This window comes from Aethalodelphis obliquidens, unplaced genomic scaffold, assembly GCF_003676395.1.
Source record: "Aethalodelphis obliquidens isolate GAN/ISIS:26980383/991018 unplaced genomic scaffold, ASM367639v1 scaffold32, whole genome shotgun sequence".
NCBI classification, from domain to species: Eukaryota; Metazoa; Chordata; class Mammalia; order Artiodactyla; family Delphinidae; genus Aethalodelphis; species Aethalodelphis obliquidens.
The window spans coordinates 3,201,980-3,215,344 of NW_020837976.1; the positions used below are offsets into that span (position 1 = coordinate 3,201,980).

The 13,365-nt window shown below is 47.4% G+C and overlaps 1 protein-coding gene across 6 annotated transcripts in view; it reads right to left on the reverse strand.

Annotated features, from left to right (window-relative positions):
* The window catches only part of ANKRD29 (ankyrin repeat domain 29), a 44,609-nt gene extending 32,606 nt beyond the window's left edge, over positions 1-12,003 (reverse strand). The window contains exons 1-2 of one of the 6 annotated variants that reach the window (XM_027127612.1): positions 9,317-10,271; positions 1,473-1,583 (exon numbers count right to left, since the gene is read on the reverse strand). In XM_027127612.1, the coding sequence (XP_026983413.1) occupies positions 1,473-1,583; positions 9,317-9,391 (186 nt within the window). In that variant the 5' untranslated portion in view covers positions 9,392-10,271. Of the gene's footprint in view, positions 1-1,453; positions 1,584-2,861; positions 6,590-7,045; positions 8,917-9,316; positions 10,272-11,899 lie in introns of those variants that run through there. The other 5 variants (XM_027127616.1, XM_027127613.1, XM_027127615.1 and 2 more) reach the window with 5 other exon arrangements.
* Between the last annotated feature and the right edge of the window lie 1,362 nt (positions 12,004-13,365).

Sequence of the window (13,365 nt, forward strand, 5' to 3'; positions counted from 1 at the left end):
ATTCCCACTCCAGTTCTGTCCAGGGTGGCACTGCTGCCCAGCGAGACCCAAGTAAGACCCGACGACCAGTTCACAGATGCCCAAGACCCCATATCAGTTTGGGTCCTGGCAAAGAACAGACGGTACATTCAAACTGGGATAACTGGACGAAAGTTTAATAAAGAGACTATTTATAAGGCCATGCTCTGGATGTAGGGAAACTACAAAGAACAGTACTGGGAGCGAGTAACAGCGGAGCTGCACTGCTAGCCCAGGCCCGAAGGCGTGAGGGACAGGTGGTGGCTCCCAGGACGGAGAGGGTGAGAGTTCTGCTGCCAGACAGGATGGGGGGGGTCTAGACTCCCCAACATCCCTGTCCTCCCTCCCTCTGATTCCTGCCAACGCTCCCACTGGCCAAACCGTACTGGAGGCCAGAGGGAAGCCAGTCCCCTGGGGCAGGCCAGACAGCTCCAACTCTGGGACACAGAGCAAACTGGAGAAAGTTACAAGTGGGTCTGGAGGTGCACCCCAAGCTGTCCTGCACTGATGCCCGGTGGCGGGGGGGGGGGCAAAGTGGAGCAAACTTTGATACCTCGCTTGGGCTGGTGGCTGACATCACCTACCAAATTTGCACAATAAAAGCTGGAAATGGCATACCCTGTTATCGGGAAAACAAGAAGGCTCCTGTGAAAACATTTCTATTTAATCCCTAAAATCAAAACATCTGCTCTCTCCTCATCTGAGGTCCTTTTAGTCCCCAGAGATGCGACATCCTGCTGAGAACAGAGAAATTGCCGTCTCTAGCCGGGGAAGGAAGGGCTCTGGCAGTGATGCCTGAAAGTAGGCGGGAGGACCTGTTTTTATTACCCCTTCATTGCCGATGAGGGTATTGGTGTTTGCAAAGGTAAGAAAGGGATAAGAGGCTGGGTGGAGGCTTCCATCTCTCAGTAGAAAAAACCCAACTCCCACATCCGCGGCAGCCCCCTTCCGTTCTGAATCATCTCCCCCTTTTCTTCTTGGACTTGGCCGATTCTGATTCCCAGTGATGTGTCTCTTCCCCTGTTGTGGCCCCTCCTGTTTTATGCAGGCAATGGCTTTCCCAGTATTTTTTTTTTTTTTTTTTTTTGCGGTACGCGGGCCTCTCACTGTTGTGGCCTCTCCCATTGCGGAGCACAGGCTCCTGACGCACAGGCTCAGCGACCATGGCTCACGGGCCCAGCCGCTCTGCGGCATGTGGGATCTTCCCAGACCGGGGCACGAACCTGTGTGCCCTGCATCGGCAGGCGGACTCTCAACCACTGCACCACCAGGGAAGCCCCCCAGTATGTTTTGAAGTTCCCCGTGGTACTTTGGACTTTTTGAAAAGGATGAAGCAAGCAAACACATGAAAAAGCAGACAAGCACTGTGAAGGAAGGGTACTCAGCAGGCGCTCTCATGCCAGTGGGGGACGGCGAGCTCGCAGCATGCGTGTACCGAATGGACCGGTCCGTACACTGTCCCTGCAGTCCACGTCCACTCGGCCACTGTTCAGCAGCAGCCTGAGCAGAGCCAAGTTGCCCCTCCTCGCTGCCCAGAACGCCGCGTTGGCAAGTGGGGTTTCCTTCTGCAGAAGCAAAACAAAACAGGATCTTAAAATCGACCTTCATTAACACGACCACTTCTACGCAAGTACGCACTACCATTCAAAAGGGAGACCTTCCAGATGTGTCTGATCATTTGAAAGACTGTTCCTCTGGCAACAGGTGATTGTCGTGTACTTGGTTGTGGGATGCAGATACCCGAGCCATGGGGCTGTGATGAAGAGCCGTGTTGTTGATTACACAGCACTATTTATACCCTATTTCCCACCGGTGTCCTCACTTTCCTGCCTCTGTTCACAGTTTCCTTTTTGTTTGAAATGAATTTTCCCCCATCCTTCACGGCCAAGGTTCTGCTTAAAGGTTATTTCCTCCCTGAAGTGTTCCCAAATCTCTCTTTGCCTCTAAGCAGAGGGAAATCTCTCCCAATTCTGAGTTTACAGGTATGTTTTCTGTGACCTCAATACTTTCCACCTGATTCCAGCAGCCTGGGTAAATGCCTCACTTTCCCTCCACCAAATTTTCTCTGTTTCAGCTGGAACTTGCCAGAGGTTTCTGCTGAGAACAAGGAACTCTGGGCAGAAAATGTTGCTGTGAGTCCTTTAAGAAAAAGGAGTAAAGTGGTCATCAACATGGTCAGTGGGTGAGGCCACAGTGAAAACGGGCATTCCCACTCCAGTTATGTCCAGTGGATCCTTCACTCCACTCCTGGGTTATTTTAAAGTTGCTAAGTTAACGTTGGAACAACTACAGAAGGAACAGAGCTGGAGAACAGGTCTCCTGAATCAGAGCTGCAGAATTGACTGTAGTACCACCACCTTCTCTAAAACAGATCAATTTGAATTTGCAGAGAACAGTCCCTGGTGGGGGTGAGGGACAGACAGAACCAGACAGCTCAGGGTTTCTACCCCAGCCCTGGGCAACGGACTTGGCCCCGCTGAGGCCTGGATTCCTCTTGCTCAGATGGAGATCACATTACCTGCCTTGAAGTTTACGGTAAAAATTAAATGATGCAGGTTAATTGGCTAATACGGTGCCCAGCACATCATACATGCTTACAAATACTAGTTTCTTTCCTTCTGTCCACTTTCTTTCCAAAGTTAGAATCAACAGGCACAGCTGAACTCAGAGTATTAGTACTAATAAAGAATTCTGCTGGTCTCAGGAAATTTTCTAGTATTCAAATTGTTGAACAAAAACACTTTTTGGGGTGGGCTCAAAGCACATATCTGCCCCAGAGGGTCTTTTATGCAATACATCTTCTAAGTATATGTATAAGGTATTACATACAATACCTAACTCACCAATGCTAAGTTAAAAAGAAAACACCGACAATTTCTGCTGCTCCACAGAACCATCACAAGTGAAAGTCCAGTGGCAGCAGAGTGGTGGCAGCACCTGTGGGTGTGAGGATTTAATTTCAGGAGCTCTTCGGCACATACACAACTTAGTGTTCTTGTGCATTCTTGGACAAGAACGTGGCAAAGTGGGGAGTGATAAGCAGATTACAAACATTCTTGGAATGCTTCCCTGGCTCAGTTAGAAGGAAACAGATCACCTTAAATTCCAGGTGAATAATTTGCTTCCCCTGAAGGTGTAAGTTTTACTGTCCCAGGAGTTTTCACACGCAGTGTCTGTGGTTTTTGCACCAGGCTGGGTCTGATGTTACAGTTGTTAGTAAGTGGGTGAAGCAATGGCAAGGCTGGTTTGACTTGTATAATAAATCATGAAACAATGCCCCTTTAACAGAGAGATTGCACAAGGCCAAGATGAAGTTTGGGAGGGTGAATCAGGAAGACAATTTAATATGCACCATGGAACAGCTCTGTTGGCTTTTCTGGAAACATGAAACCTTGAGAGTCATAAACTGTAAATCATTTTCAGTGATTTTGTTGTTTCACTTTAATCCCAAATACCTTTCAAAACACCATTTGCAAACCACAAACTTCTATTGTCATAACAAGCTCTCCAGCCAGGAGCCTCTCCTGCCTTTGGGATGGCCTCGGGGATTCCTCTCCTGCACGGGCTACACATCCTGGTTTCCTACAAGGTTCTAGAAACTGAGCTTTGGGAAAAGGTGTAAATCCTTCATTTTCCCTCAAGAGCTTGATATACTGGGAGGTGGAGGCATGATAGAGTAGTTGATTTGGGGTGAGAGAGAGCTGAGTTCAAGTCCTGGCCCTGCTACTTCCCGGTTCTGGGACCTCGGGCAGGTTATTTAATTTCTCTCTGCCCTAGGAAAGTGAATGCTATTAATGGTGGTAGTATAGTCAGTATCCTTGGGGGATTGGACCCCCTGCGGATACTGAACTCTGTGGATGCTCAAGTCTCTTATATAAATCGGCACAGTATTTGCATATAACCTACGTATCTCCTCCCACCTACTTTAAATCGTCTCGAGATTACCTGTGATATCTTACATATGTAAATGCTATGTAAATAGTTGTCAGTGCAGGTCAAATTCAAGTTCTGCTTTTGGGAACTTTCTGGAATTTTTTTTCTGAATACTTTTGATCTGTGGTTGAATAGGCAGACGTGGAACCTGCAGACACGGAGGGTCAACTGTACCTCTGTCGTGGGCTGTTAGAGGATAAATGAAGTAATACGTGCAAATGCACTTTGACAGCAAACGCTCAAGAGATGCGAGCTCTAGATGCACAGTCCTCACAGCCCTTTAAAAGACTTGTCCAGGAGAATTCACTTGCTTGGTTGCTGGCATGTGCTCGGGACAGTGGCACTGGCCAGGGGCTAGGACTAGAGGTACCAGTCAACCTTGATCTCTGCTCCAATGGCTTTATGGGCCAGTAGGAAACGAGCATCCCAGGCATGCAGGGTGCTGATGCAATGACATGGGGGCATCCTGGGAACCGTCACTAGCTCGGAAGGGCTGGAGTGAAGGACGTGGGGTGAGAGAGGGCAGGAGATGCTGTAGGGCAGTTAGTCAGGGCCACATCTTGAAGGACTTGCTGTGCTATGTGATGGAGCTGGACTTCATCCGGTGGGTACTAGGGAGTCAAGGAAGGGTTTTAAGGTGGGGAGAGACCACCAGTTTTGCATTTTAGAAGGTCCCCGTGGCAGCCTCAGGAAGAATGGACTGAGGACTGGAGCCAGACTGAGACTAGTGTCTACAAGGTTAGGAGACGCTGTACAGACAGGGAAGAGATGGTGAGCTGAGGCTACGATCGTGGGGACAGCAGGATGAGACAGACGGGGGAAATTTCAAGGAGCTAAACTGAATAGTCTCGGTGTATGACTGTCTGTGCAGGAGCGGAGGGAGAGAAGGAGCCTGGTGGATGTGGACTCATGGAAGTCGGAAGCTCCAGTTGAAAGGCAGATTATGGGGAAAAGTGATGAGTTCAGCTTTGCACATGCCGAGTTTCAGATGCCTATGGGGCATCTAGGTGGAAATGTCTAGCAAAGCAATGCATAAGTTCTCCTATCACACTGCGGCCAACCCATTTTACTGGAGTGCAGGAATCCTGAGCTAATACTTACCTAGTGCTTATTCCGTACCAGTGGCACATCCTCCACAGACTAGCTCATTTAATGCTCATCACAGCTCGGGGAAGTGGGTGCATTATTATCCCACTGCTCAGATGACGTAAGTGAGAAGCAAGAAGCAACAAGGCAGGCTTCAGCCCCAGGCAGTCTGGTGCTGGAGGCTGGGCTTTCAGCCATCCTATCGTCCTGCCTCCTGCGGAACTCTCCTCCTGAGACAGCAAGGAATAGGCAGTGTGGACCCCAGTGACCTCCTTCCTACCCTCATTCCAAGTCCTCTTCTGCCAAGATGGAAAGTCCCCCGACCTTCTTTCTCTTTGGGGTCTACAGACCACATTGCCTGGTTAACTTCCAAACCTCCTCTGGGTACAATCTGCACATAATCATAAAATGCTGTTTACAAAGGGCAGCCCTTTAAGCCTTTAAAGGAGCTGATGCACGTGAAAATGCTTCACACAAATCTTAAGGCAATTCACCAATTGTGTGATTACTATTTAACCTCTTCCTTGGTTTTTCGGGTCTCTGCAAGCAGGCTGTTGGCTGTGACATTGTCATCACAGCAGTGACAACCTACGTTGGGTTCTTGCTCTGTATCAGGCAGTGTGCCGAGTACTCTCACTGTTCTAACGCTTTTAATTCCCAGAAAAACCCCATGAGGTAGGTGTTACTGTCCCCATTTTTAAGATGAGGAAACTGAGGCACAGAAGTGACTTATGTAAGGTCATCCAGCTAGGAAGTAACGGGATTCAAACCCAAGTCTGTTTGGGTCCAGAGTCTGAGATCCTATATCTTATCCGCTGTGAGAAAACCTGAGTATAACCTTCCACATATGCCATCTTCCGTTCTCTTTTTTCCCCCTATTTACTGCCAGAATTTTGGCTCACACAGTGGTCATTAGCACACTACCAGAAATTAAATACAGGAAGGAAGGGGAGAGAAACACAGAAGGGAAGTTGTTACTTGTACAGAACTGGAATTCTGATTAAAAGCTAAGAGGGGGTAGAGATCTAAACTACTGGTTTAAAAAAGGGTTAAGAATAATGTGTATTTCATTTGTATAATTAATCTAATCAAGAGAACATTAGCTTTGTTCAACGATGAATTTCTCTGATGTTTGAAGCCACATTAAACAAGGGGATAAGGAGGGTTGAGAGACCACGGGCAGGAGGAGGTTTTTGATATGTCACCATTCCACTTCGTGCTACACGGCTGAAATTTACAGAATTGCTTAATCAACATGAACTGAGAATTAACCCTGTGTTGTAAGTATCATTACACTTCTGTAAGTGATAGGAAACCTAAGAGGAAAAAGTAAGTGATTTATTCACCCAGGCATTCTGCCTAAGAGGTAGGCCTGTATAACACTGGCGTTTCCAAACTCAGAACTCAAGATCACATTTAAAGTCTGTTTAACACATATATGTTCCGAATTAGGCCAATCGATAGAGGTAGAAAGTAGTTTAGCAGTTTTCTGAAACAAGGATGTTTGGAGGAATACAGTGACTGCTAAGAGGTATATAGTTTCTTTTTGAGGTGATTAAAATATTCTAGAATTGGGGCTTCCCTGGTGGCGCAGTGGTTGAGAGTCCGCCTGCCGATGCAGGGGGCGCGGGTTCGTGCCCCGGTCCGGGAAGATCCCACAGGCCGCGGAGCGGCTGGGCCCGTGAGCCGTGGCCGCTGGGCCTGCGCGTCCGGAGCCTGTGCTCCGCAACGGGAGAGGCCACAACAGGGAGAGGCCCGCGTACCACAAAAAAAAAAAAAAAAAAAAAATTCTAGAATTGATTGTGCTAATGGCTGCACAACTCTGTGAATATGCTAAAACCCACTGAAACAAACAGTTTAGCTGGGTGAATTATATGGTATGTGATCTGTATTTCAATAAAGCTGTTAAAAAAAAATACATGGCTTTGTTAATTTATTCTCCTGTGGCTCATCCAAAAGGTGTCAGATGATTGATGGGCTGGAGTTGATTCTGAGATAATTTACATACCTTCAGAACATAGATGGAACATACAAGTTCCTGTACGTCTGGCCAAGACATGAACAATTTCCATCACCAAGATGAAGCCTGGAATTGAGATGCTTTTCCTCTTGGGTAAGACAGGCTCAAGAAAGACCTAGGTATTATTCTTTATCTAGTGATGGTTCCCCGGGGATGGTGACCTCCCTCATTGGGTTAGGGTCTAGCCCCCAAATTGTGCCAGACTTTTGGCAACCTCAGCCCTGGAGAAATAGCTGTTATAAAGGCAAAGGTTAATGTACTGAACTCCACGAGCTTCATTCCACAAAAAGACTCAGACCTGCACTTTGAGTTTGCTTTTACTTTAAAAACAATTCCAACAAACATGTATCTCTTTTCCCAACCAGAACAAATTGGGAGTTGCCAAGGGTGAAACAGGAAGTTTACTGGAGAGGCAAAGCGCTACCAGCAAGAAGGGACTGCTGACAGCATAATGGACAAAGGATAAAAAAGGGTGTCCACATGGTTCAGAAGCAAATAGCCCTACAAGTGGTGACTCAGTCATCGAGAAGAAGCGAAATTGTGGTTTCTAACGCTCTGTTGATCCTCCCACAGACTCAGCCAACAATGCTGGGTCTTTTCAATGCAGGCCTTGGAGATCCAGGGCCTCGGGCCTACAAGCCTTTCAGCTGCCGATGAAAATGAAACAGTTAATCTATGGCTCCAAAATCAAAGTTAATGAAAACTTCATTCAGTATGTACGAAATGTAACATGTTGTCAACTTTACTCATTGCTAAAACTGGTATTCATAAAATACCGCTGACACATGTATATATTCGGCAGGGCTGATTTTCTCACTATACAAGAACTACTGAATTGCAGAAAAATCCTGGACAAATGTAAATTAAATGTTATTCGTTGCTAAATAATTTAAAAAGCAATAGTATACAAATCCTTCCAAAAATGTACAATAAAAGTGCTTGTGGGATCTTAGTTCCCCAAACAGGGATTGAACCTGGACCCCTGGCAGTGAAAGTGCTGAATCCAAACCACTAGACTCAGTCCAAATTCCCCGGCCAGGGAATTCCCAAAAGTTGCTATTCTCATTGTGGGCTGAGGGTACATGTTAATATGTTTGGTATGATGTGAGCTGGGGCTAGTGCAGGGTTAGTCACCAGCCTGTGACTCTGCTCCCCTCCCCCACTCCCCCTCAAGCCTTCCCTCTGTGCCTTTTGGAACTCCTCCACTTGCTGGAAAATCAACCGTCTTTCTCCTTCACTTAGCTCCGAGCTTCCTCTGCCTCCCTGGTGGAGGCTGGGCCTGCTCCCACCCCAGCCCTAGGGTGAGGAAGCCTCACCTGGCTTCCAGACACTGCCCTTCTCACCAGGTGTACATCTCTGCTGCTTCAAGACTCAGGCCATCCTACCTTCTCATCCTCTGCCTCACCTCAAGGTAGTTGTCGCCTCCTGACATTTCCTTCACTGAAAATGAACATTTTCTTCCCTGGAAACCTTGGCACCTTCCTTTCTGCCCACCCCAAATCTGACCGCATCCTGGCCTTCACTTTACAACACATCAATATCTCTGCCCCTCCCACCTCCTGAGAACTTCAGCACTCAGTTCAATCACCCCCTCCACGCGCAAGCCTTCTCAGCACTCCCTGTTTTCATCTTAAAATCCTTTTTTGAGATATAATGTACATACTATAAAATTCATCCTTTTAAAGCATAGAATTCGGTGGTTTTTAGTTTAATCTCAAGGTTTCACAACCATCACCACTATTCCAGAACATTTTCATCAACCAGGAGAAACCTCGTACCTATTAACAATCACTCCCCATCCCCCCCTTCTTCCCCCAGTCCCTGGCAACCACGAAGTTACTTTCTGTCTCTATGGGTTTGCCTATTCTGGACATTTTGTATAAATGGAACCATGTAATATATGCCTTCTGTGTCTGGCTTTTTGCACTTAACATAATGTTTTCAAGGTCTATGCATGAGTGCTTCATTCCTTTTGTTGGTTGTATGATATTCCTTTATATGGATACACCATGTTATGGACTGAATGACTGTGTCCTCCCCCCTCCAAGTTACTATGTTAAATTCCTAACCCTCATTGTGATGCTATTTGGAGGTGGGGCATTTGGAGAGAATTAGGTTTAGATTAGGTCCTGAGGGTGGAGCCCCCATCGGGGGGTTAGTGCCCTTACAAGAAAAGGAAGACATTAGAGCTCCTTCTCTCCCCTTTCTGAGGAGCTAGCCAGAAGGTGGCTGTTTGCAAGGTAGGAGGAGGGTTCTCACCAGACACTGAACCTGCCAACAGCTTGATTGTGGACTTCCCAGCCTCCAGCACTGTGAGATATAAATTCCTGACATATGTTTTCATTTCTTGTGCATATACACCTAGAAGTAGAATGGTTGGGTCATATCGTAGCTCTATGTTTAACTTTTTGAAGGATGACTAGACTGTTTTCTATTATGGATGCATCATTTTATATTCCTACCAGTAATGTATGAGGGTTCCAAATTCTCCGCATCCTTGCCAACACTTGTCATTTTCTGTCTTGTTGACTGTAATCATCCTAACGGGTGTGAAGTGGCATCTCATTGTGGTTTTGATTTGTATTTCCCTGTTGGCTAATGATGTAAAACATCCTTTCAGTGGCTTATTGGCCATTTGTATATCTCCTTGGGAGAAATGTCTATTCAGATCCTTTGACCATTTTAAAATTGGGTTGTCTTGTTTATTGTTGAGATGTCTATTATCATTTAAAGATGCTAAAGTCTCTACCATTTTAAAGCAAACAAACCCTTGGCCAAGTTTGGATTCCTGCTGCAGCCACTGTTCCCGCAGAATTTTTTGAGAGAGTTCTCTCCACTTGTGGTTTCCACCCACTCTCTTTTCAAGCTATTACAATCTGGCTTCTGAACTCAACATTGCATTCAAACTGCTCTCAGCAAGGTCACCAGAGCCTGTTTTGTTACTAAATTCAAGAGGCACTTTTCGATTCTAAGCTTGTTTGATTTCTCTGTGGTATTTAACTCTGCATCCCTCTCTGCCTTTATGGAAAGACTACAGATTCTTGACTTAATGATAGCACACACTTCTGATTTTTCTCATACACTTCTGTCTGCTCCTCCATTTTCTCAATGGGTTTCCTTTATTCTGCTCATTCTTAAAGTCTTGAGCTTCTTTAAGATTTTGTCCTCAGTCCTCTTTTTTATTTTTTAATAAATTTTATTTATTTATTTTGGCTGCATTGGGTCTTGGTTGCTGCGCGTGGGCTTTCTCTAGTTGTGGCGAGCGGGGGCTACGCTTCGTCGCGGTGCGCGGGCTTCTCATTGCGGTGGCTTCTCTTGTTGCGGAGCACGGGCTCTAGGCTCGTGGGCTTCAGTAGTTGTGGCACGCGGCCTCTAGAGCACAGGCTCCGTAGTTGTGGCACACGGGCTTAGCTGCTCCGTGGCACGTGTGATCTTCCCCGACCAGGGATCGACCCTGTGTACCCTGCATTGGCAGGTGGATTCTTAACCACTGCGCCACCAGGGAAGCCCAGTCCTCTTATTTTCTACCTTTACGTGATCTCACTAGGCAATCACATTCATCCCCAAGGGTTCAATGACCACTTAACACTGCTCACTCCTAAATCTCATCTCTATCTCCTGCCTAGACTACTCTCCTGGGCTCCCGGTTTGTACATCTGTCTAACCAACATCTCTACTTGGACTCCTATCCATCCTTAAACTTGACATGTCCCACCCCAAGCATTTTATCTTTACTCCTCTGGCCTTCCCTAACTCAGTGAATAACATCAATTACCGAATTCTGCTGATTAAAAAAAAATTTTGTCACACATTTGTCTGCTTCCTCCCGTCCTCAAAACCTGTACCCTAGTCTGGTACCATTTAACAAGATGACCCCAGCATCATCCTGACTGGTCTCCCAGCTCCATTCTCTTCTCCAAACCGTAGCCAGAGATCTTTCTAACATGCAAATCTCACCGTGTCATTCCTCTGCTTACACGAGCTACTGTAAGAGGTGGGATTACACTGGCTTTGGAGCCAGACACACCAGGGTTTCAATCTGAACACCATTCACACACTGGCTGCACGGCTGTGGGAGGAGTTATTTAACTTCTCCATGTTTTAGTTTTCTTATTTGGAAAAAAAAAAAGTGGGGGCACCAAAGTACCATCTCGTGGGTCCTCCTGAGGATTCAGAAGATGCACCATGATGCCCTTGGTTCAGAGTCGGGCACATTTTATGTGCTCAATACATTTTAAGTACTATTTTTATTAAAACCTTCAACAGAGGCATATCAGTGAACCTCATTTTCATCCTAAAATGTGGGCGTTAAATGAATGACTTTAATAACCTCTTTGGACACTGAAGTCTGGTAATCAATCGCAGCTCCACTCTGCGCTGGTCACTCAACTTCAGGGTCAAAAAAAGTCCTGTGGGGAGGAGGCAGCAGTGGTGCGGCGGGCGTTCGGGAACGCGGACGCAGGATCGGGCATCGGTGCCGCAGCCCTGGTCCCTGCGAGGGGCGGCCGCAGAGGAGCGCAGACCCAGGGCTTCTTCCCCGCCCCCCGCCCGACTGTTACCCCGGCGACAGTCCTCGCCGCCCCTGCGCCCCGCGGCCGGGCTCACCGCACCTGCAGCCAGAAGTACTGAAAGCCTTTCGGGCAAAAACCGCACCCCTAGACCACAAATCACAGGAGCCATCCAGGCCCGGTCGCTCCCTCCCGTCCCCCGCCAGCCCCGCCGGGGTGGCGGCCACCCCTCCCTGCGGGCCCGCGGCGGCTCCGGGCGGACGGTGGGTGCGGGCCCCGCCGCCACAGGTCTGCCGCCCGCCCGGCGCTCCCTCCCGGAGTACGCAGCGCTCACCTTGAACGACATCCTGCACATGTCCGCGGCCGCCCCGCCGGGACCGGTGCGCTTCCGGCCCGGACGCCCGGCCCAGCCCTCCCCCGCTCACCCGCCGCCTTCCGCAGAGCGGCGGCCTTCCCGGCGCCGCGCGCTCTCGCCGCCGCAGACGGGGCCGGGGCGGGGGGGAGAGAAGAGGGGAAGGGGGAGGGGCGGGGGGCTCACACGCGACCGCCCTCCGCGTACCTACCACACACACACTCCCAACTCCGCATGCACTGTGCACACTCTACACACACACAGGTTCATACATACACCACTGCACGCTCACAACCTCACATCACTCTTCACACATCCAGGCTCACTCTCTTCCACTCCATCCCACTCCAAACTGTACACCTCACACTGTGCACACTTTGCAGGTTACACACACTCAACCCTAGCCCCACGTTTTAAACCTACTTGATACTCCGTGACAAAGTTGATTTAAGCTAACTGCATTCATTCACAGCAGAAGTAAGCATATTAATGATTCAAAAGTTGGATAAAAATGTTTTCTATTGTAGTTCAATGTGCTAACATCTTTATATGTCATTTGTTATGAAATTTTTTCGTATGGATTAAAAACTTAATTAAAAAAAATGTTGGTTCAGGAGGAAAAAAAAAGACACACCCACTCCCCTCACACACCTACCTTCTCTCTCATGCACACAACTCCATGCACATCCACATTCCTCACACACATACACTGCAGTCTCTACACAGACTCTACATTCCACGCACACAGGTTCACACACAATACATAATTCCACACTCACATCCATGTATACACAGTACACACACATCCACACACAAATCCACACACACCCACGTCCTCCAAAAGGTCATGGTCTTCATCAGATGACTCTTAACCTTCATTACAGCACAAATATGATGATGATGGAAATGAAACATAAGAAAAATATTCACCCATCATCCCACCACTCTTTCAAATAACCATTTTCAGTTTTGTTTCTGACCTTCTAGGTTTTCTTTTCTTTTTTTTCTTTTTCTTTTATAAGAATCTGGGATTTTTCCTCCTGGGGAAAGAGCTGGGAAACAAGCCTTTTGACTGAAGGAATGATAAGTGGTATTTTCCTTTTTGAAGGTGAAGGGCACAGTTTGAAATAGACACATGTTCCTCTTTTTACCACACCGATCACCTTCTCCCCTTGGCCTTATCCTGCACACCTTGCAGTATCACAGGAGCTGTCCACTCCCTCGAACGTACTGCTTGCTAATTGCCCAGGGTTGGTCTGAGGGGAGTAAAAGTGGGAGAGTCATATTTTTTTAATTAAAAAATATATTATTTTTAAAGTATAAACAGCAATAATATCCTTTCTAGAAAATTCAAACGCTAAAGTAAAAGTGAACGTCTCACACCCTCACACTGCAGGAATCGATTCATCCTCCCCCTCACCTCTGTTGGAGCCTCCTTCTTTTTTCCA